This window comes from Magnolia sinica, chromosome 15 (genome assembly GCF_029962835.1).
Source record: "Magnolia sinica isolate HGM2019 chromosome 15, MsV1, whole genome shotgun sequence".
Taxonomy (NCBI): Eukaryota; Viridiplantae; Streptophyta; class Magnoliopsida; order Magnoliales; family Magnoliaceae; genus Magnolia; species Magnolia sinica.
The window spans coordinates 74216356-74238113 of NC_080587.1; the positions used below are offsets into that span (position 1 = coordinate 74216356).

Here is a 21758-nt window from a genome sequence, read left to right on the forward strand (position 1 = left end):
TTGAATGTATAACACTGCAACTTCAAGTATAAGCGATTTTTAGAGGACTTCTTCACATAGATGTTCTCTAACCTCAGCCATGTATCCATTTTTCTCCCTCATGATGTTGTAGAACCTCATCCGTGAGACATGAATGGATGGAAACTAAAGCATTACTATTAAGAGTTTCCCATTCTTCATCTTTCATGGTAGATTTCCGCTCATCAAGAGCCTTAATCTTGCCTTACTTGGTTAATAGGCTAATCATCTTAACCTTACATAACTCAAAATTATTTTTGCCTCGAGTACTTCTCAATATCAAACTTGGCGTTACCCATTATTGACTAATCCCTCAAATTCATATATGTGCCCCAACGATTGTGATATCACTTGTTGGGATTTGGTCTGTGAATATACAGATCTAGATCTAACATAACAATCCAAGAGCACCAAGCAATCACAAGAGAACATAAAGATTTACCATGGAAAACCCTTACGGGAAAAAACCACAGCATAAAGCAACAAAAATTCCACTATCAAAACAAATATTACAAAGATAGAGAACTTACCCGGCTTCAGCAATACTCAAACCTCACCTTTCTCACCCCTTGAAACCCTAGAGCCCCCTTTTGGAAACCTAAGAACCCCTTAGAATAGTTCCTAATCCCATATACATGCCTATTTATAGGTTTAGAAAGAAACCTAAGCAAAATCGGAAACAAATTTCGCAGAATCTGCATTTCCGTAAACGAATCTGCGTAAACCTTTGATGACTAATTGAATCTGTACATCTGACCATTTTATTTCTAAACATCCACTTGTAACAAGAGGTTAAATTTCTACGGCTCTGATGTACAATGGATAAGTCCCACCACAACTTTGAAATGGTTGGTGAACATTCACTGTAGTCCTGTCCTCCAAGCTAAAATGATTTTTTCCATGTAGAGTTTTGAGGAGAAGGGAATCACTATATTCACAGCTTGGGCTGATGGATGGTCCAGCAATCAATCTGAACCATCCATCAAGCCCACCCCACTCTTCATGGGCCGCTGCACCAAAATCACCGATCACGCGATCCTAAATATCTGATCGGTTGCTTAAATTTTCACGAGTAAAAGCATAATTGACTGTGTATGAAGTTTGAAAATTGCAACATCAAATGGATAAAAAGCTTACAAGAAGAACTCAAGCTTCTCATCTTATTGCAGTCTCCTCCTCTTCTCTGCATCATTCCTCAGGTGTGTATTCGTCTGCGTTCTCACGGACGGTGAAAGATTTGATTGGCCCACCTTCCCTTTCTTAGTAACAAACTCCGAAAACGAGGGGATGGGAGGAGGTGCTGCCTCTCGAGGGGGAAGCTCCATCTGTATGGATTTAAAAGAAGCTTCTGATTGAGCAATGCCATGGTTTTCTTCTTTATTCGCTTCTGCAAGCAGTTGATCATGATCTGTGGTCCTTTCCACAGACGAAGAAGATGCAATGTTCGGCTTAGAATCATCGTTATTCTGAATAGAATTGGTGCCCAGACGATCACTGATCTGTTTTGAATTCGATGATGATAGCCATCTGACTGTGCTCGCGACTTGTGAATTGTAGAATGTCTTTCCAACCTTACTGTATTTCTTGTAGCATTCGTTTTCAAGTACTGCGGCGGATGCCTCGGAATCAATTCTGCAATGCAATTTTAGTTAACTGTGGTGAAGATCTGGCATAGATTAATGATCAAGAGCTTGGATCCATTACAAAGCTCTGTAGACTGTAGGTTAAGCTTAACCTACGATGCAATGTGTGCAGCCCACTGTGATGCTTACATGGCATCAAATCCATCCATCATGTGTACCTCTCGTGTTATTTGTGATGCCACACCATGCAGCCTGAAACCTCTAAAATCATGTGGTGTGGCCCACCTGAGTTTTGGAGTGTCCAGATTTTGGGTGTGTCCATTCATCCTTTTGGGGTGGATCTTCTGAATAGATTAGATGGCATGTAGAAAATACAGTGGGCCCTGCATACAATCTGGAAAAGTTTTTAGTAGTGGAAGTCCCCAGCCCAATTGTTCCCTGTGGCATGGCCCACTTGAATTTTGGATTGGCCTGATTTTTACGTAACAAGGAGAATCTCAGAGGGCACACATGATGGACAGATTGGATATCATGCACGCAGCACAATGGACCCCACACATTGCATTGTAGGTTAAGCTTAGCCTACAAAGCTTTGCAGTGGATCCAGCCACATAAACCAATCCTGCAAAGGACAGACGTGGGTGACTGGCACTTCATTAAACCCAGACACCCCGCATGTTTGCAAGACATGGGCCACTCAGAGGTCGGCCCTATCATTAATGCAACCTAGCTCGGAAAGAATATGCCGGGCCACCCATCATGCTCATCACACATGTATGGAGAAATGAAAGCTTAGGAAAAGCATATCCAAAGGTCCACATTCGACTGACGTGTGACCTAACTGATGAGTGGGTCTGCCTGTTTCGGGCCCAGACGAATTTCCCATTGAGCCCACCTGATAACAGCCTGGATTTTCTAACACGTGCCGTGGGGCATCTAGGTTGGCAAGTACAACTAGCATTCCTCTAAAAAAAAATCTTAAGGATCCAATCAGATCAACAGGAACCATGTTCTTACAGCAAATCACCGAGCCGCTGGTGGGCCTGTTTTAGAGCGTTTGACAACCGTTGTTTGGCTGCTTCCCTCAAGGCTTCTGATATAGCCTTCTTGTCCCCAAGACCGCCTGTCTGTTTCCTCACAGCATTCATTAAATATGACATCAGATAGATACCTGGTAGTAGAAGTCAATAACATGTCGCTTTCCAGAAGCTACAAATGAAAGAATTCTCATATTCAGAACATGCAAGTGACGGTGCTATTCCATGGAAGATTTCAAACAATGGGTTTCTTTTACAACTCTGCGGAAATGGGATAGGCGAGGCATAAGAAACTTGCAACATTGATGCACATTCGATTTACTACTACTTGAATTAGAATCACATTCGACGTTTTTTGTTTTTTTGGGTTGTTCAGCAACTATTTAACTAAATCAGTTCATCAGTCAGATTGGCTTAGGATGCATTTGGTTGCACCAAATATCCCGAAATTCGAATTTTGTGATATTTGGTGCAACACCCTTAGTTACTATAATTTTGTTGTTAGATTTGAAGGGATTTACAACACTGAAATAACAGCAACAACAATAATAAAACCTTGATAAACACCAGAGGAAACTGCAACACCCAATGCCTATTAACTCCACAGCATCCATCCACATGCGTATCTCCATGTGACTGCACATGCCAAATTGGCATGTGCGCATGGACATCCAAGTCATGCATCGGTGGGTGCTGCCTGTGTAGAGAACATGGCCAATAATCAGGTTGGTGCTGCCATGTAACGGCCGTTACGGCCTTGTAGCTGTCAAAAAAAAATATTTGATAGGAAGGAAATAAATCAGACCCATGTCAGACTCCTATGGGCCATTTTTTTCAGAATGGCATTATAACCCCGTATCATGTAACAGGTCACACCGTTACCATTACTATTACGGCTGTTATGTAACAGTTTTAAATACCATGGTGCCACAAATAAAGACTTATGAATTTCCAACCTGCTTTTGGGACATCTCCATCCAGTGGGCCCATCAGATCAATTGTCAAGATCACCAAACTGTAGGGCTCACTTGTATGCTCTAGGTGCATCAAGGCACTTTGTACGTCCCAATGCATCAGCACCCTATACTTCCACTTAATTTACTGTGTCAATGACCTACATTTTTTCCATTTATGTGCTCCAACAATATGAGTTTTTTGTTTTTTCTTTTCTTTTCTTTTTTAACTCACAAAGAATAGCTCTTCTACTTATCAGGCTTCCATAGCTCAAAAAACTCCAATCTTCTACTCTTAAAGAAATAGTGGATTGAAAAGATGTCATAAAGCACCTGTTTATTGGGGTCTTTTTTCTGATAATAAGCCTCTTCCGCACGCTGTAGGCATTCAATTCTCTCACTTAGCCTTGACTTTGAAGAGAACTTTGACCTGGCTAGGCTGTTCACAACCTCCATGCCATCTGCCATTTCCAAAATTGGAAAACTTAGAATTTTGAAGACAAATGGAAACCACAAACCTAAGGGTCATTGGGATGCATGGATTCACAAGCGGTGGAAACAAAGCTTTTCTTGGAAACAAAATCCTCAAAAAGAGATTCTCTCTATTATGTTTAGTTGATGGGAATGTGATTCCAGAAACTAAAAGCTGGTTTTGTAGTTCCCATGGGTTGCCTTTTTTTTTTCTTGTGTGTTTGTGTGCGGAAATTTTAGGTCCCAAATGCCATATTTTCTTTCACCTTCTTCAATCCATAGTTCCATGCATAAATTCATGAGGGTGGAAGACAATATGCAAATTGCAACCTAAAATTTCCACGAATGAAAAAGGGAAGGGAGGACAGTTCGTGGGGAACTGCAACCAGTGTTTAGGCTAGAGACACAAAATGGGCCTTTTTGAAGAAAGACATTCCAGGCAAAAACAGTCTCTAGGCCATTCCATGCATCCAAACACGAGAAGCGGTCGACTTCTGGAATCTGTTTCTGTAAGTCATCATTATGTCCATGGAACCAAAAGGACCCTTCATATGGCCTACATTCATTGTGCTGGTGGAATGATAGTCAACTTGTGAAATCTGTTTTCATAAGTCATCATCTCCATGGAGCCAAACAACCCCTTACATGGTCTACATTTATTGCACTCGTTGAACAACACTGCGTAGAGACATTTATCCAGCATTTGGATGCACAACGTAATCTAATTGCAAGCATTGAGCTTAATGAAGAGGAGATGAAGAAGGAAAATATGATGGTTCCTAGTCTTCGCAGTAACGAAGTAGCCCTCAAACAAACTGTAGTTGCATTTCTTTTAAGTCCATCTTGAAACTAAATTTAATTGCTATTTGGAGCCCAACCACTCAATATGAATACCAAGGAAGGTAACTGCGATTTGGTTATTTTGTTCTACTTGAATGATAAATTGCAATTTAGTTGGATAGTGCATCCAAACTCACCCTTAACTTTCGGTCTGAAACAGCTATAGGTTAGAGTTGGAATGCACCATTCTGATAGTCAGAAACAGAATAGAGAGAGAGAGAGAGAGAGAGAGAGAGAGGGGTGAAGAACAACAACAACAACAAAGAAAAGAAGCAGAACAGAAAGCATGAAAGAAGCTCTACAGCCTCAAGCCTCATCATGTGCATGGGCTTGCTTTCACTGCTAAAATCCTAGTAAATGAAGTTTCATAAAGAAGCCGGAAAAAAAGCTGAATGGAAAAGTATGTTAATTACTCCAAAGTATGGTATTCGAACAGAATTGGATGAAATACCATCAGAATCAGATATATCTTCATCAGAACAGCTTGCTTCATCATCACGATTCCAGAATTCAGTTTCTTGATCTTCTGCAGCCGTAGTGGACAATCTGAAGCACAGTGTTAGTTAGAAGTCAGACAAACTTGGCTAAATTTTCGAGGACTCTATCGAAAGAGAAATCTTTTTCTTTTCTTTTCTTTTCTTTAAATTTTTTTCATTGCTTGAATTGAAATAATTAAAAAAAAAAAAATCAAAAGACCCACATCACCTTCAGAGCATTTTCGAACAGAACATGATAATTCCACACAACTTACCACACATGGTTCCCCTAAGAAGTAAGAACACATACCAGATGGGTAAAAGATCCGGACCATTCATCCAGCAGATTCCACCAATGGATCGCGACCAAAAATTAGGCCAGCATGACGATCCTACATGCTCCATTTCAAGAAAGAAATAGCTAAGAACCATTTTTTGGCCCTTTCTAATCAAGTCAGGATCTCCCCACCAGCCGGCCCACCTATGGCGTGCTTGGATGTATGTGTAGTCTGGATCTTTTGCGCATCACCCACATTCCCCCTAGGAAGTGTGTGCAATTGGCACCCAATAAAACTATGCAATCAACAAATATGAGGAAGTACCTGCTGATGAAAACAGGAGACGGTCCATTCTTCTGGCAATTGCTAGGAATGTTGGCAAGTTCCTTCAAATACTTAGCAACTAGGTTCGGATGCTTGCATGCATCGCATGATTTTCCACAAAATGATGCAGGAACCTATTTTCGATGATGATAAGTTAATACCTAGCTTAAGTGTCAAGAAAGAAATGACATCACATCATGTACATACATTGGGCACTTCCTGCAAGGACATGCAGGATTCAGCACATTTGGGCCAATGGTTCAGCAATCCAAACTGTTGATCTGACAAGCTCCACCGTCAATGGGGATGCCCTGAAAATCCCTCAGATTGGAAGATCCTAACCCTTCAATAAATGGCCCAACAAAGTACATATAGATGGCTCCAAAAAAAAAACAGCACGAGATCCATATTCAATGGAAACCGCCAAAAGATTGGAAGGGCAGGATCTTCTTTCTGGGAATTTTTCTAGCATCCCACCCATAGGTGCCACCCATCAGATCAGTGGTCTGGATTGCCACACTATGGGCCCCACATGTATGGAATCCTGTTGCTGATGCCCCTATTAACTCCTCACTTCCAATACCTGTTCTCCAAAACTCTCAAGAATTTTTTTCCTGCGACAGCCAGACCCTTCACAGTACTCGACCATCTGCATGAAACCAGGATCCATTATCCTGAAAAAGGTTGTTGATTTTCTCCAAATTTTCTTCATATAATTGAGAATTCACCTGATTGAAGTCCGCCAGAGATTTTTTTAACAAACCGTCCTGGGAGTTTGAAGATTGGGACTTTTTTCCTCCAGTGCTGCTCAAAATGAATTCCTGCCAACATTACCTGAGCATTCAATTGAACTCCACAAGATATGCTTAGCAGATTCACACACACAAGCTTGAGAAAGATCTTCACAGCATATGCGTAAAATCTGGGACAGTCATCAGGAGGGTCTCCCCATGAACATGCCATGGCCAAAAAATCAGGCTGGTCCACTCATTAGCCATGTTACTTGTATGGAAAAAAAATAAAAATGGATCATTTGAAAAGATGGCCATCAGTCCGTATATGATACACTGTATACACGTCTAGCCAACAAATGAATTGACCAGCCTGACTTTTAGGCCATGCCATGTTCACACTGGGCCCGACAGATGAATGGGGCAGATCTCACATTTGGCACATGTGCTATGAAGATCTTCCTCAATCGTTAATTTGCTAATGTCCTTGGCTTTTCTCTACTGATAACGTAAGAAGAAAATATGGAAATTCAAGTAGTGAAATAACCATTCTTTTGCAATCATCCAAGCCATAGTACAAAACACTTCTTGAAGGCAATTGATCACGGCCAGCTCTTCCAGATTCTTGATAGAAGGCTTCCATTGACTTAGGAATATTGAAGTGGCAGACAAACCGAACATCCTTTCTATCTATACCCTGAAATTTGGGTAACATGAAAGCGAGCAATTCACTCAAGATGCCCTTTGGATATTTTCTGCTAGAAGAATGTTGACAGTGAAATTGAAGGAAATCTTTCAGAGTCAAAAGAATTCAAAAGATTACCATCCTGGCGCATCAGTAATCCATGACGCAGTATCCGCATATGCAGGTGAAGCCATTGAAATACCAGATAAGGTTAATCATGTCACTAGTATAAAATAAAACTCAATAATGGGACAATAAACAAAACCCTAACTTTCCTTTAGAAGTACAGCAGGAAAATGAGTAACAATTTGTTTGGTTAGTTGGAGAGAGTTTTCATATGCAGCTCACAACTTTTTAAAGAGGAATTAGAGGGTCATGATCCACCAGGAAATGAATAGCTACCTGGTGCAACCGTCAGTACAAATGGGGCCCAAGGGTTCAGTGACACAAACGATTGATCTTTTTGGGATTTGCCATAGATGGAGGATAACCCAAACCAACATAATGGAAGATTCTAACCCTTCAATAGTGGCCTACAAATAGACAGTTAAGAAAAAGATATAACAATGGCCAAGAAAAAAGGCCAAAGATTGGATGGCTAGGATCTTCCAATTTGGAAGATTGTTGGAGCATCTCCCCATCCATGCTGGAGCTACACTTGCCATGCTAGTTCTTTGAAAATGTGAACACAAGAAAGAGTAACAAAATGAAAGAATCGAGCCTCCCACCTCTATTTTTGGAAGGAACATATGGAGAAATTACTAGAATACCCCTCCAAATTCAGTTTCAAAAGATGTTGGTGTTTCTTGGGGAAAAAGTTCTTGTGGAGCATGATGGTTCATACATATCATCATCATCATCATCATCTAAGCCTTATCATGATGCAGGACGGATGACCTAAACTATGATGATGCAAATAAATTAATTAACATATTACTAAAGTAAAACAAAGCATAAAATAAAGCCAATCTACCACAAATCTAGAGAAATCGAATATTTAATTAAGTTCAAGTTCAAGACCACATCACAGTCCCGCAAAATAGATCCTTAAGACTATTGATCAAAAATGGCCCAATGAAAGGTAGAACTTCCATCTAGCATAGGATTCGTTCTAGTTTTGAGGATTCAATTGCGCTTTGCTAGGGTTTGAATGGATTAGGATTTGGGTTTGGAAATCAAAAATTGGGAATTTAGGGTTTTATAAAAGGCTAGGGCTAGGGCTAGGGTTTCATAAAATCGACAAAAATAGAAAATGATCAATGAGGGGGAGGACGATCAACTATATGGACAAATCCCTGCAGTGTATGGGAACGTTCGTACAGTCATGCAAACGGTGTGGTGGGACTAGGTCGGTTTGGTTGGTGAAGGGTTGGATTGATGATGGTGGAATTAGGGTTTGAGAAAGAATGAAAAGAGAAAATCAATGGGAAAAGAGGATTTAAGAGAGAAGAAAGAAATACATAGATAGGAATAAGAACTTGGAATCACTCCAATGGCTTCACACCAAATTCCATTCACGTGAAGTTTTCTTGCTCAAAGAAGCAATATAGAGAAATTTCATTCAATATGTCCATCATTTCAAGTCTCAAACAAACAAATATATATATATATATATATATATATATAACCCCTTATGTATTGAAAAGAATTGGCCAATTTACAATTAGATTATTTGTGTACAATAGGGGATTATTAACATATGTCACTGATGTCAGTTTATATCGTAAAATTATGACAGGATTTGCATGGTTTGGTATAGTTTCAATTATATAACAGCATCTAAGGGAGAATTAAGAAATACTTCAATTTATTATCTTCTCATATATTCCATAACTAAGAAAAACTTTCTCAATATTTCCATGAACAAATCCCTAGGAAAAAAGGAACAGAGAAAATAAATTTAATGAGACCAGTTTCGAAGGACAGTACCCAAAAGCCACTGTTGCTACAACGACTTGTATTTTGGAAGAAATCCAGTCATCTAAAACAGAGCTGCGGAGTTTATTGTTCAACCCTGCATGGTAAGCTACAAAGAACAGCCAAAAAAAAGAAAAAAAAAAAAAAGGCAATCAAGAACACCCACTGTAGACTATTAGAAGTAAAAGGCATAAGGAAAACAAAATTTCCTTACCAGCACAAGAAATGCCAGCCTTTGATAGATGACCAGACAAATCATCGCATGCTGTGCGTTCAAGGCAGTAAACAATCGAGCAGACATCTCCACTCGACTTGAGAAGATTGCACAAATCGGCACAGGTGTCATCCAAAAGATCTTTATACCGAACTGGATTGAAAAATCATAAAATTTGATAGGTGTACATAGAGCCGATGGCATTTGGAATTCGAGGGAGGGAAAGAATGCATCAACCTATTGAATTTTACCATTTTTAAACTAATGACAAGAATATTACAAATGCTTTGAACTTCTAGTTCATGTAAGGGGAGATGATCCAATCTATGAATAAACACATGAAATGATCAAAACTCCCTTGCAAGGAATCTGCGTCTCTAGCCTTGCCCATAAGGTGTTGCATGAATATTGCCCATTCACAGCTTTTTGTTTTTCAGTACAATACAATTGGGGGTGTCAACGGTTGGGTTCAGGCTGGGTCCTATAGTAACCATACATGGGCTAACCTGGTTTGGGTCTTGCCGGGTCCGGATGTGGTTCTTGAATCATGAACCTGGACTCATCGGGTATTTTGATCCAGGTTTCAAGTTGGGTTTGGGAAAAATAAGAGTATTTACATAGTTGGGGCCACTTGATGGATGGATTAGATTGCACACAAGTGCCACCTTGACATGTGTGGTGTGTAAATGGGGGCTCTCACATGGTTGGGGCCACCCGATAGATGGAAACCTCATTTTGTTGCTAAAATCATCAATATATATTGAACATATAGAATTGTACCATCAAAAACTAACGGACCCAACTTGACTTGAACTGGGTCCATCACATGGACCCAACCCAAACCCAACTAGACCCAATTTTTAACTAGGTCCAAAAAGTGAGATCCAAACCTGACTCGATTTGGGCTATAGACCCATTAAAATTAGGCCACAGGTCCAGGTGCCCATTGGCAGCCCTAAATACAACGCTTGGGGACAAAGCACTGTACACTACCATTCAGGTTAAAAGTTTGTAAGATTGGGCACATGTTCAGTGATCTAAGCAATTCATATTATAATCATAGGTCCCATTATGGATGGTCCGTGTACGAAGAATCTACCAATGTAACCCTCCTATAGGTGGCCAAGAAGTAGATGGATAAGAAAGAAAATACAGCAAGGATTCACATTTAACCAAAGACAGCCAAATATTTTATAGCTAGGATCTTCCAATATGGGGATCTTTTGGTGCATAGACCATCCGCGGTGAAGCCCATCATGTGAATTTCTGTTCATCAGACAATGGGCCACACTGGTGGAAACTGAAAACTCCAACAGTGTTGTACAACCTTTTGGCACGAGCAGTGTATTCTATTTTTACACAACTCTTCATTCTTACAAAAATGATATCTCATTTCAGTGCATTAGTATGCTGGTTGTAGACCAGGTTATGAGACATGCTCGGATTCAAAAATCATGTCCACAGGAAAGTAATATTTATCCCTTCTCCAACAATGACTTCAACAATAATCACTAGAAAACCTATCTCTATCTCCCTCAAAAGGCCAATATTTGTAGTTTCCTTTTTCCAGAATCCACGTCACACATTCTGGTAGCTACTGCAAACATTGTACGATGATTATTCCAGCATCTCTCTAATTGTTTATTGCATCTATTTCTCAGTTTGGCATCTATGCTTTTAACCACAACTCACAAGCAATAGAAGCCACTGCAGCGAATTCCATTTCAGCACTTCATTTTTATTCGAATCCAAGTAGTTTTTTTTCCCTTATCTTCCATGTGACAAGATAACTCACAGCAAAAATATGATTTTCTGTGAAATTCAACAACTGATATCTAGAGCTCCTATTCTATGGCATCAAAATGCCTTTACTCATGGAAATTTTTGAAGTACTTCTATGCTCTATTCACCCCATCAATGTTAGTGACGTAGGACCATCTGATCATCCAATGGGAGACCAAGAGTGGTCCCATTTCTGGTCGATTAAGGATCATGTCGATCTGATCGAACGTAAGGCCCATCCAAGGGTCCTGATTAAAAACAGGCCTACCCAACCATCTAGATTGAAGATATAGACCATCCATCATGATCATGATACCCAACCTTCGACAGAGATTGTGACATTAAAGGAAAGGGAGGGCAGCTGGCCAACCGACATTGTGCTGCTCAACAGTGATCAAGGTTTTGGGGAAGGGGACTTTGTTGCGTCAATGGAGCTTGCTCAAGAGTCTGATTTGGAAGCAAAAGCATCGATAGCTGCATGTGACCAGGCCGAAGGTGGATCCCCGCGAGTAGTTCTAGACATGGTACCACTTCAGGTTGTTGACGATATTGATGCAGGGGGAGGCGATGATTAAAATAATCCTCAGGTGTCTTCCATAGCAGTGCCAAAAAGAGTGATGGGGTTTGTTACTATGGCAAGAGGAAAACAATGGATCCAGGAAGCATTGTAGCATGTTCGGAAGCTTATCGAAGTCACCTTTGGTGACTGTGATAAAGACTATAATGCATTATTCCAGTTCATACAGGAGCACAGCAACTAGAAGGCTCATCCGATGTTGCGCAGGAAGATCCAAAGATCCCCAAAAGAGAAAAGGGAATTGATAAACCTCGTCTCAGCAATCAACTACAGCACTGGAGCAGGCTCTACTTCAAGGGGAGGCAAGAATCAGTTTCCTAATGAAGATTCCAAACTGGAACGCGAGAGGTTTGGGATGCCGCCGGGTTGAGGAGGCAGATTAGAGAAGTGTGTCGCAAAGCAAAGGCCTATGTGATTTCCTTCCAAGAAACCAAGTTTCAAGTTAATGATAGGAACTTGGACTTGTTATGGGAATTGTCAGGCTTTCAGTGGATGTTTATGGCCGTGTACGGGCTGAACTAGGTAGCACGGAGGCAGAATTTTTGGAAAGAATTGAACTTAGAGTGCAGTAGGTTCAACATTTCAGGGTGCATCAGCAGTAATTTTAATGTAACAAGGTTCTCGTATGAGAAGACCAACAGAGAAACAATCAAACACAACATGAGAGACTTCTCGAAATGGGTATTGTCACACAAGCTGGTGGATCTGCAGTTGAAGGGGGGTGAAGTTCACATGGTTGAATGGGCAGGAGAGGCCGGTGATGTCCAAGATTGATGGATTTTTGGCGTTGACAGGATGGGTGGAAAAGTTACTGCTGGTCGCCCAACGGGGCTTCCAAAATTGGTATCTGATCATTGCCTAATTTTGTTGGATATGGAGGAAGAGAACTGAGGGCGAAAACCATTCATATTTGAGCTCTCGTGGTCGACATGATGGGTGGAAAAGTTGTCGCTGGTCTCCCAACAGGGCTTGCCAAAACCGTTATCTAATCGTTGCCCAATTTTGTTGGATATAGAGGAGGAGAACTAAGGGCTGAAGCTGTTCACATTTGAGCTTTCATGGTTGGAGGTTAAGGGAAAGGAGTGGCGGTCTTCCTTTAACGTGGTGGCCTTTGTGAGTTTTAGATTATGTCAGAAGCTAACACTTTTGAAAGGCAAAATTAATGCATGGAAGAAAGAGGTTTTGGGTGATCGAGATGCTGAGATAGGAGGTTTACTCAAAAGTATTTAGGCAATGGATATCAAGCCAGAGAGAATGGTGTTGACAGAGGACGAAAAAGCGCTAAGGGTGAAGCTATCTCTTGACTACGCAACCCAGGTGAAAGAGGAAGAAATCAATCGGTGTCAGCGGTCGCGTGCTACATGATTGAAAGGAGACAAGAAAACAAAGTTCTTTCATAGCCTCACAAACCCTTGGGCTAGGAACAACAAGCGGTGTTGTTGTTGAGGGAAGAAGAATAGAAGGGAAGGACCAAGTATGCGAGTCAGTGGTGCAGTTTTCCAAGGAGTTACTCAAAGATGAAGGGTAGGACAGGCCAAGCTTGGACAATCTAGATTTTGAGGGTTTATACTATTTCGAGGCTGACTTGCTCAAGAGACCATTTTCTGAGGAAGTTAAGGCTTCTATAGATTCTTTGAGTGGGGACAACACCTAGAGTCCTGACAGTTTCGCTATGGCCTTCTTTCAAGTGTTCTAGGAGGCAGTGAAAGATGATGTGTTGAGCTTCTTTGCAAAATCCTTTGAAAGAGGCAGGTTATTAGTCGAGCTCAAGGCTTCTTTTATAGCAATCATTTCCAAGGTGACGGACGCAGAGTGCTTGAAGGACTTTAGGTCGATTAGTCTAATTGGGGGGCATATAAAATCTTACCAAGAGTGCTTCCAACTTGATTCCCAGTATCGTTAGCCAGTGTCATCTCCAAGAGCCAAGGGGCATTCATTGCGAGCAAACAGACATTGGATAACGCCCTTATCACTCATATATACATAGACTCTTGCTAAAAGGATGGTTTGAAAGCCATCATTTGTAAGTTGGATATAGAAAAAGCTTATGACCATATTGACTGGTGCTTTTTGGACAACATGCTTGGGTGATTGGGTTGTGGCTCGAAGTGAAGAGGGTGGGTGAAAGAAGTGCATCCATTCAGCCTGGTTTTTAGTTCTGGTGAATGGCTCTTTTAGGGGCTTCTTCAAAAGCTCAAAAAACCTGCGGCAGGTTGATCCGCTTTTTCCCTTCCTATTCTTAGTGGTAACCGAGGCATTGGGCGGAATGTTGGAATAAGGACAAGAGGTCGGCCTCTTTCAGAGGTTTAGGGTGAAGAGATCAAGTCCCTAATATCACATCCTCAGTTTACCGATGACAATACCATGTTCTGTGAGGTAAAGGCAAGTATGATGGATAAGTTAAGAATGACAGTGAGATGCTTCGGAATGGTGTCAGGCCAAAAAGTTAACATAGCCAAGAGTGAGATGTTGAGGGGGTTCGAATGTCAAAGGAGGAAGTGGAGCATATGGCAGAAATATTTGGGTGTACGGCAAGCTCATTCCCCTTTAAGTACATCGAGCTTCCTCTCTACATTGGTAAACCCACTAAACACCTATGGGATAGAGAAATAGAGTTGTGGAAAGATTTGAAAGAAAGTTATGAAGATGGAAGAGCTGGTATTTATCTATGGGTGGCCAACTAACTCCCATCAAAGCAACGTTGTCAAATATGCTATTGTATTTCATGTCTCTATTTAGTTGCCTAAAATTAGTGTTGGTCGGGCTTGATAAATTGAGAAGGGATTTCAAAAGGAAAAAATAAGTTCCACCTTTTGGGACGGGAGGAGGTTTGTAAGCCTTATGAGCAAGGTGGGTTGGTATTAGGGTGTTGAAAGTGGCGAATTGTGCGCCTCTCGGGAAGTGGTTATGGAAGTTTGGAATGGAAGACGATTCTTTGTGGTGAGAAATCATAGCAAAAAAGTATGGATGTGAGAATGGAGGATGGTGGGCTAAGGACTCTACTCCTTGTAAGGTGTCGGTAATTTGGAAGAGGGTCTCAACTCTCAAGACTAAAGGCAACATTTAGGGAGGGGATGGGTTCTCCCTAGGCAGTGGAGATAAAATCCACTTTTAGGAGGGCGTGTGGGTTGGTGATTCTTCCCTCCGATCGGCATTTGCAAGATTAGCTCACCTGTCGCCTGATCGGCATGTTTTGGTTTCCAATTGCTTCTCTTGGTCCGGTGGGGTGGTGGGGTGGACACTAGGAATATGTACAAGAAGTGGAAGAATTTGTGAAGCTTCAAGAGTTCCTTTATTATTGTGCTCCGTCATTTGGGGATTGCGCTAGTTGGAGGTGGTTGAAAGAGAAGTCAACCGTTTCTCACTCCGGTCTATCTATAGTATGGTTCGATGTTCTATCAAGGGAGGTTGTAAAGCGTCCACATTTCATGTGTGGCACTATGGGGCTCCCCAAAAAGTTGCAACTCTTGCGTGGTTCATAGGAAGGAAGAAGATCTTGACCATGGATAACCTCCAAAAGAGGGCAATGGTGATTCCCGATGTACGCACGATGTGCATGGTTAATGCCAAATCAGTTGATCATCTTCTTTTGCATTGTGCTTTGCTCGTAAGTTGCCTCCTTGGGTTGTTTAATATGTCGTGGGTGATGCCAGAGTCAATAGGCGATTTTCTTTTGGTGTGGCACAGAGTTACCCTAACGAAGAATGATAGATCTTTCTTGAGACTATTCCTCGTGGCCAATACATAGGCTCTTTGGGGAGAAAGAAATGGTGGATGCTTCTACAATAGTAAAAATTTGAAGGCGGAGGTTTTCAGTAGGGTGAAGCTTTTGGTTGTCAAATGGGCCTCTTGTATTGATTCTCTTAAGGATTTTAATTGTTTCTTTTTGTTTGGTTTGTATTTTTCACGCGCCATCTCGGTGTTGGTTTCTTTAATAAAAATCGTTGATTTTCAAAAAAAATAAACACACACACACACACACAAATCAAGATAGAAGATCTAAACCACATCAAGGGCCTGAATCCTAACTGTGGGCCTAGCTCAAATCAAGGGTCTGATGACAGATTTGGACCAAATCAATTGGAAACCTATCCAATGGACCGATTGGCATGTGCAGCCCACAAGGTGTCTTTAGACGGCTTTATATTCAAACCATTTAGAGTTATGGAGGTTTTGTACAAACCCTATTGCCTATCTACACCATATGGCTTGTATACAACCCCCATACGGTTGGCATATAAAGAATTCTAGATTATTTGGACTCTTATTTAAGTTTTCCAATTTGTTTATTCTTGCAAGTGAGATAATTTGGGAAAGGTTACTTTTGGGCCAATAGGCTTCAAGCTTCAGCTTCTTTCAAGTGGGAATTTTGTAAAAAGGCCATACTCATGGGATTTTATGAGACAATGAAATGATGTTTCAAATTAAAAAAAGTTATCTTTTTCAGTTTCCTGTGATGGCCATATCTTTTTCACACCAAAATCCCATTGGTATGGCCACTTAAGGTTTCTTTGTGGTGTGACCCCACTACTTTATCCTCATCTATTTTCCACTGCAATTAGGAATTTTATCAAGTTTATAGCAATTACTGGGAAGATCAATCTTCAATATAGGTACTTACACATCACTGCGTTGATAAAATTTCAATTTTTCTTCTTCGATGCATCAGTTAGGATAGAGACCTTGTGGAGGCATTTCGTGGCCTTTTTGGAAATCAAGTCTAAGATGGTCTTCTATAAATCTCTATCACGTTTCACATGGTATGATGGATGACGACTTCGTGGAGGCATTCCGGTATTGCTTGGGATAGACAAAATCATCATCATCATCTAAGCCTCATCTCTACTAATTAAGATTGGCTGCAGAAATGCTGTTACTCCATTCCACTCTATGGGGGACCATATCATCAAGAAAGAAGAAATGCTAAAGCCCATAAACTAACTTTATTGTGTTCAGAAGAACTTGGTTATAAATTCTCAAATACAAGAAAGGTTCTATGTAAAGGGTGCTCAGAAACTACATGTCCACTAAAACCATGTACAGCGCAAGCATAGGTTTAAAAATTTAAAAAAAAAAAAATTAAAACAAAAAAAAAAAAAAAAAAAAAAAACTGCTAGAAGAGAGGTATTGATGGCATCAACAGGTACCCAGCACATTACCTTCATAAAATATATTAGGACGATTGAAGGATGCACGCAGGACTAGAGGGCGTAGCAAGCACAATGAGTCTATCACATCCTTTTCAACTCTGCAGTACAATAACATGAGATGTGAATTATTAATTTCAAGAGAAAGTAGTAAGATAAAGGTATTCTTCTTAGAAGTAATATGATGATTTCCTCAAGTCGAACTAAACAAAAAATTTAGATAGCCATAGAAGGGAAAAGGCTGTGTGTGCACTTTGTGCACACCAATCTCCCACAGTCCCAAGATGGTGGGTGGGATCCCACTTCATCACAGAAAGGGATTTTGAAAATCCCACTCATTCTAAAATGGGTGTTTGATTCCTGCCTGACAGTGGCAGATAGGTTTATAGATGCTCACTCGGTGCACACCATGCACCAAAGCAGGCCCTACTTAGAAATAAATCAAAACAGACAGTGGACAGAAGTGCCCAGAATTTTACTTGTAACACCTGCTAATAATCTTGATTTCGACAAGGGCATTGTAAAATGCCACAGTAGAGTACATGAAGACAATGACTCACTTAGGAACGGCAGTGGCTGTCAAAGCCAATACTGGCACATCTGGAAGGTGCTTCCTTAGAGACGAAAGTTTGCGGTAACTAGGCCTGCATTATAGAAAACAAAACAAAAGAAAACAAAACCAAAAGAGCAGGCCGCTAAGGCTGAGCAAGTAATTTTCAAGTTAGACGAGTGTTTGCTGACCTAAAGTCGTGGCCCCATGTGGAGATGCAATGGGCCTGAAATACACAAGGAAAAGCGGAGTGTTATACTTATATCAGAATCTGAATACATCCTCTGCAAACACATCTGGGCCATAAAATATCCAAACCTCATCTATGGCAATTAGGTTTAACAGTCCTCTAGTATAGAGCTTTGTTAGCTTTGACTTGAATCCATGTGTTGCAACCAGTTCTGGTGTCACATACAGCAACCTTAAGGATGGCTTTCCAGAATCTAGGTCTTCATAAATCTGGAGGTAAACAACAAAAATTAAGCATTTATTATTTGGAGCAGAAAAAGAGGGAACTCAACCTGCCTAATGTGGTGCTACTTTCCCATGCTACCTAAAACACCTAGGGCCGATTTGGATTGGTGGAATCCAAAAAGTAACCGTGGAAAAGAAAGTATTTTCTGCAAACGTGACAGTTTCCACCTATTAAGACAATAAAGTAACCTGTGGAAAACGATTTTCCTCCAACAATGGCATTTCTGCTTTCCTCTAAAAAACTTGATAATCCTGATTCCACACTTTTTGAGAGAGAGATTCCAACTTTTGACCATTGACCATTCCATGATTTCCTGGAAATCATGAAAACTAAAAACAAACAACCTTTTAAGGATTTTTTTTCCATGGATTTCCTCATCCATAATTTTTCCTCAGAAGAGACATTTTCCTTTCCAAAACTATTTTTTGGATTCCACCCATCAAACAGGCCCTTAGTTGATGGTGTCCACTAAAAAACTGAAACCAATCCGAATTTCTGGGGATATCCAAAGGGGACTAAAGGGTTGACTAAAACTTATTCGCTTGAAAGATGACCTAAAACAAAACATAAATGAAGATACAAGGCATTGCCAGGATTACGACTTGCATCTTTGCAAAGTTCTACAAAAACAACAGTGGAAAGCCTATCAATGGTCTGTACTATATCTGAACCACAGACCCACTAATACAAACTGGAGTATCATGCATGCCCTCAAATCGTACAATTACTCCACTTCCAATTACCATTTCACTAACTATGAGAAAATAGAACTACTACAACATTCACCTTCTCTTTGACATGCTGTGTTTGGGTTGAGGAAAGATATTCTGCCGGAACTCTTTTTTCCTTCAATATTGCTACTTGGTTTTCCTACTCAGAGACAGAGACACCAAACCTCAATACATCAAACCTTAAAAAAGAAAATAGAAAAGAGCAAGAAGAAAGAGAAAGCTATGGGAATGGTGTAGTGTGCTTACCATCAATGCTGTTGAGAAAAGCCAAAAGACAAAAATTAAAAACTATCAGACTTCTCCCAAGAAGCTACTTCACTGAGTTGTACTGAGCACAAACCATCTTCAAGGCACAAGAAATAGGAGAGAACAGAATTCACCTATCAAAGGACTAATCACAAGCACAATGCCCATCTTCGCCAATGCAGGAATTTGAAAGCACATTGACTTTCCACCTCCAGTCGGCATGAGACAGAAACAATCTCTTCCTATAATGCAGTAAGTCAATTAGACTGACAAGACCCAAATGCTCGTTTGCAAAAACACCAACACCGCAAACAGAAAATTCTGATACAAGTATCAAACATATGCATGAGAAGCTCATCAATACAGTATTCTAACAACATCAGATGTCAGTAAATCAATCCCAGAACCAGTAATTGAGGAGGAATAATCTAGCTTGAAGACTTTGCATTGTATATAGTCAAACCATTTGCGGATACTGGGCCACCATGGATTGCACTAGTCTCATACGAGTGTTCAAAGTATCGATATCGTTACATGTATCGATGACCAGGGATAAGAAAACATGTATCAATATCACCAATATTATTGCCAATACTCAGAAAAATATCGCTGATTGAGGGAAATATTGGGAAAAAATGTGGGGTTTTTCATTGAAACTTCAGGAGATGTTAAAAGGCATATGTTTACACATTTAAGAATTAAAATATTGCAAAAACAACTATACATAATAAGTTTCCATTTTATAGGAAACCATGTGCTATAGGAAAAAGCTGTACAACTACATGCGGAGTGAGTTCATATCATTCAAATTCCATATAATGCAAGTAATAAAATATCCGTTCTCAATTTGACAGGGTAACATTAGAGGAAATAAGGATTTCCCCAATTTCTTCCAATCACCCACTCGAATGTTGATTTATTCGCCACAAATCTGTCAATGCATGAGAATCATGCATAGACATTGGAATCCATGTAACATTTGAATACACACACACACACACACACATGAAGTTTCTATGGATTTTTTGTCACCTTTGGATTCCAACACATCTCTACTTCAAGTCAAGATTTCTCCCCCACATCCAAGCTTTGATTCAACAAAAATCAAAAGGAGCGGTTGAAATCGCCTAAGGCAGCCCCCAAAAATCCCACAAAAAGATGATTATTTTTATTTTTTGGATTTTTCCAATTTTCTCAAGAATTTCCAGCATTTTACTGAAGTATCCCTGGTATCAGCAATACTACTGTTGGTATCACCGATAGTGGGGAACTTTTATACTATCCAAAAACCAAAATGCCACTGGTATCGTCACAATAATAAATATTATTATAATATTATTTGGAATTATTACTAGGGGTTTTGGTATTGCTGACCTGGCAATACCAATAATATTGGCGATTTAATCGATAATATTGCCAATATTTGAAGCACTGTCTCATACATACCCTGACAGGATGATCCCATCCATCCAATCAAGATATGGCAAGATGGACAGCTGATCAATTGGATGTGAGAACCTTGATTGCACTAGACCCAAAAATCACCCTACCCAGAAAATCATAGTCATCCATTCAACTTCAATCCTGACAATACACCAAACATGGGGCCCCTCTCCAATGATCCACACTCCAATGGTGTGGCCTGCCCAGTGCCCATTGTAAACAACTTCAAAAACAATTCAAAGTCTTTGTTCACACCAGATAATTTGCCCATTCACAATTCCAAAAGAAAATGATAGTTGAACCTGACATGACAGCTTCGATGGCCTCTAGCTGCTTCCCTCTAAATTCAGAATGCCCAAAATGTTGCTTCAAAAGCTTCACTAAGCTTTCCTTTCCATGTAACTGCTTCTCAGTACCGGCCGTATTTTCCAACGGCAACAATGGTGATTTCTTCATTTTTCCACCTCACAGACAGAGATTTCCCGCCCAAAGTATCTATACAAAAAAATAAAAAATGCAAATTATGATTTGAAAATATCTGAAAAAAATATAATATAATATTAAAAAACCATAAATAACATAAATAAGCTCATATTCATAAGAGATTGCTTTCCCTCTATCATGACTATGTGTCGACACCCAGTAGGGCCCACATGTTGAGATGATTGGATAATCAGAACCATCCATGCTGTGGACTCTATGCAAATAGAGCAAATGCAATAAACTTACGCTGAACAGATGATTGCGACCACAACTATCTGTAGATATAGAAAATTTCTCAATGGCTCACATGAATGGAGTGTGATTGTGGGACAATAGCTTGTCTATGATATTAATGAGAATATCACTGGTTCAAAAGATCAGACCATCTCAGAATGTGGGTCCTAGTCGACGACAGCACATGCCAGATCCTGAATCGCAACAGAGGGAAAACGAAAATTACCCATTGAAGGGTCCATGAATGCTGCCCGAAACATCCGGACTGTACAAGTGGGACGTTTTTAAGTGATCAGCACCGTTGATCTGGTGGGCCATCAAGGGAAATCGAACTATATTAGCCACCCGATCAGTGGCGATCAAATGGATGGTTGAAGATAAATCGATCGTGAAATCAGATAAGGACCCACTTTGGAAGGCCAGACTCACAACCCGCTGAATGGTTGAGATTGTCAAATCACGGCCATTTCCTGGCAATGGCCCATTCACCCGATGACCAGCTAAATCAACGGCACAAGATCACCGTACACGTGTAATATGCCAGTGGAACGCTTCTCAGATGT

The 21758-nt window shown here is 40.4% G+C and overlaps 1 protein-coding gene across 1 annotated transcript; it reads right to left on the bottom strand.

Moving 5' to 3' along the window:
* Nucleotides 1-1052: 1052 nt before the first annotated feature.
* On the bottom strand, nt 1053-19176 carry LOC131227099 (ATP-dependent DNA helicase Q-like 3). The gene is made up of 16 exons (XM_058222806.1): nt 19036-19176; nt 18845-18928; nt 17902-18042; nt 17775-17809; nt 17594-17677; nt 17046-17134; nt 9528-9680; nt 9333-9422; nt 7259-7419; nt 6709-6801; nt 6564-6629; nt 5981-6114; nt 5354-5448; nt 3925-4052; nt 2619-2728; nt 1053-1650 (listed from the first exon to the last, which is right to left on the bottom strand). The coding sequence occupies exons 1-16, from the start codon at nt 19036-19038 to the stop codon at nt 1179-1181; spliced, it is 1938 nt and encodes a 645-aa protein (XP_058078789.1). The 5' UTR covers nt 19039-19176; the 3' UTR covers nt 1053-1178.
* Nucleotides 19177-21758: the final 2582 nt, after the last annotated feature.

What these genes read in the sequence shown, in the direction of transcription:
- LOC131227099 (XM_058222806.1), bottom strand. An exon ending in TGGATGATTGCAAAAGAATG is followed by an intron (nt 6,802 to 7,258) that starts GTTATTTCACTA and finishes TAATGTTGGCAG; the next exon opens with GAATTCATTTTGAGCAGCAC. An exon ending in TTGAGAGTTTTGGAGAACAG is followed by an intron (nt 6,115 to 6,563) that starts GTATTGGAAGTG and finishes CATCGAAAATAG; the next exon opens with GTTCCTGCATCATTTTGTGG.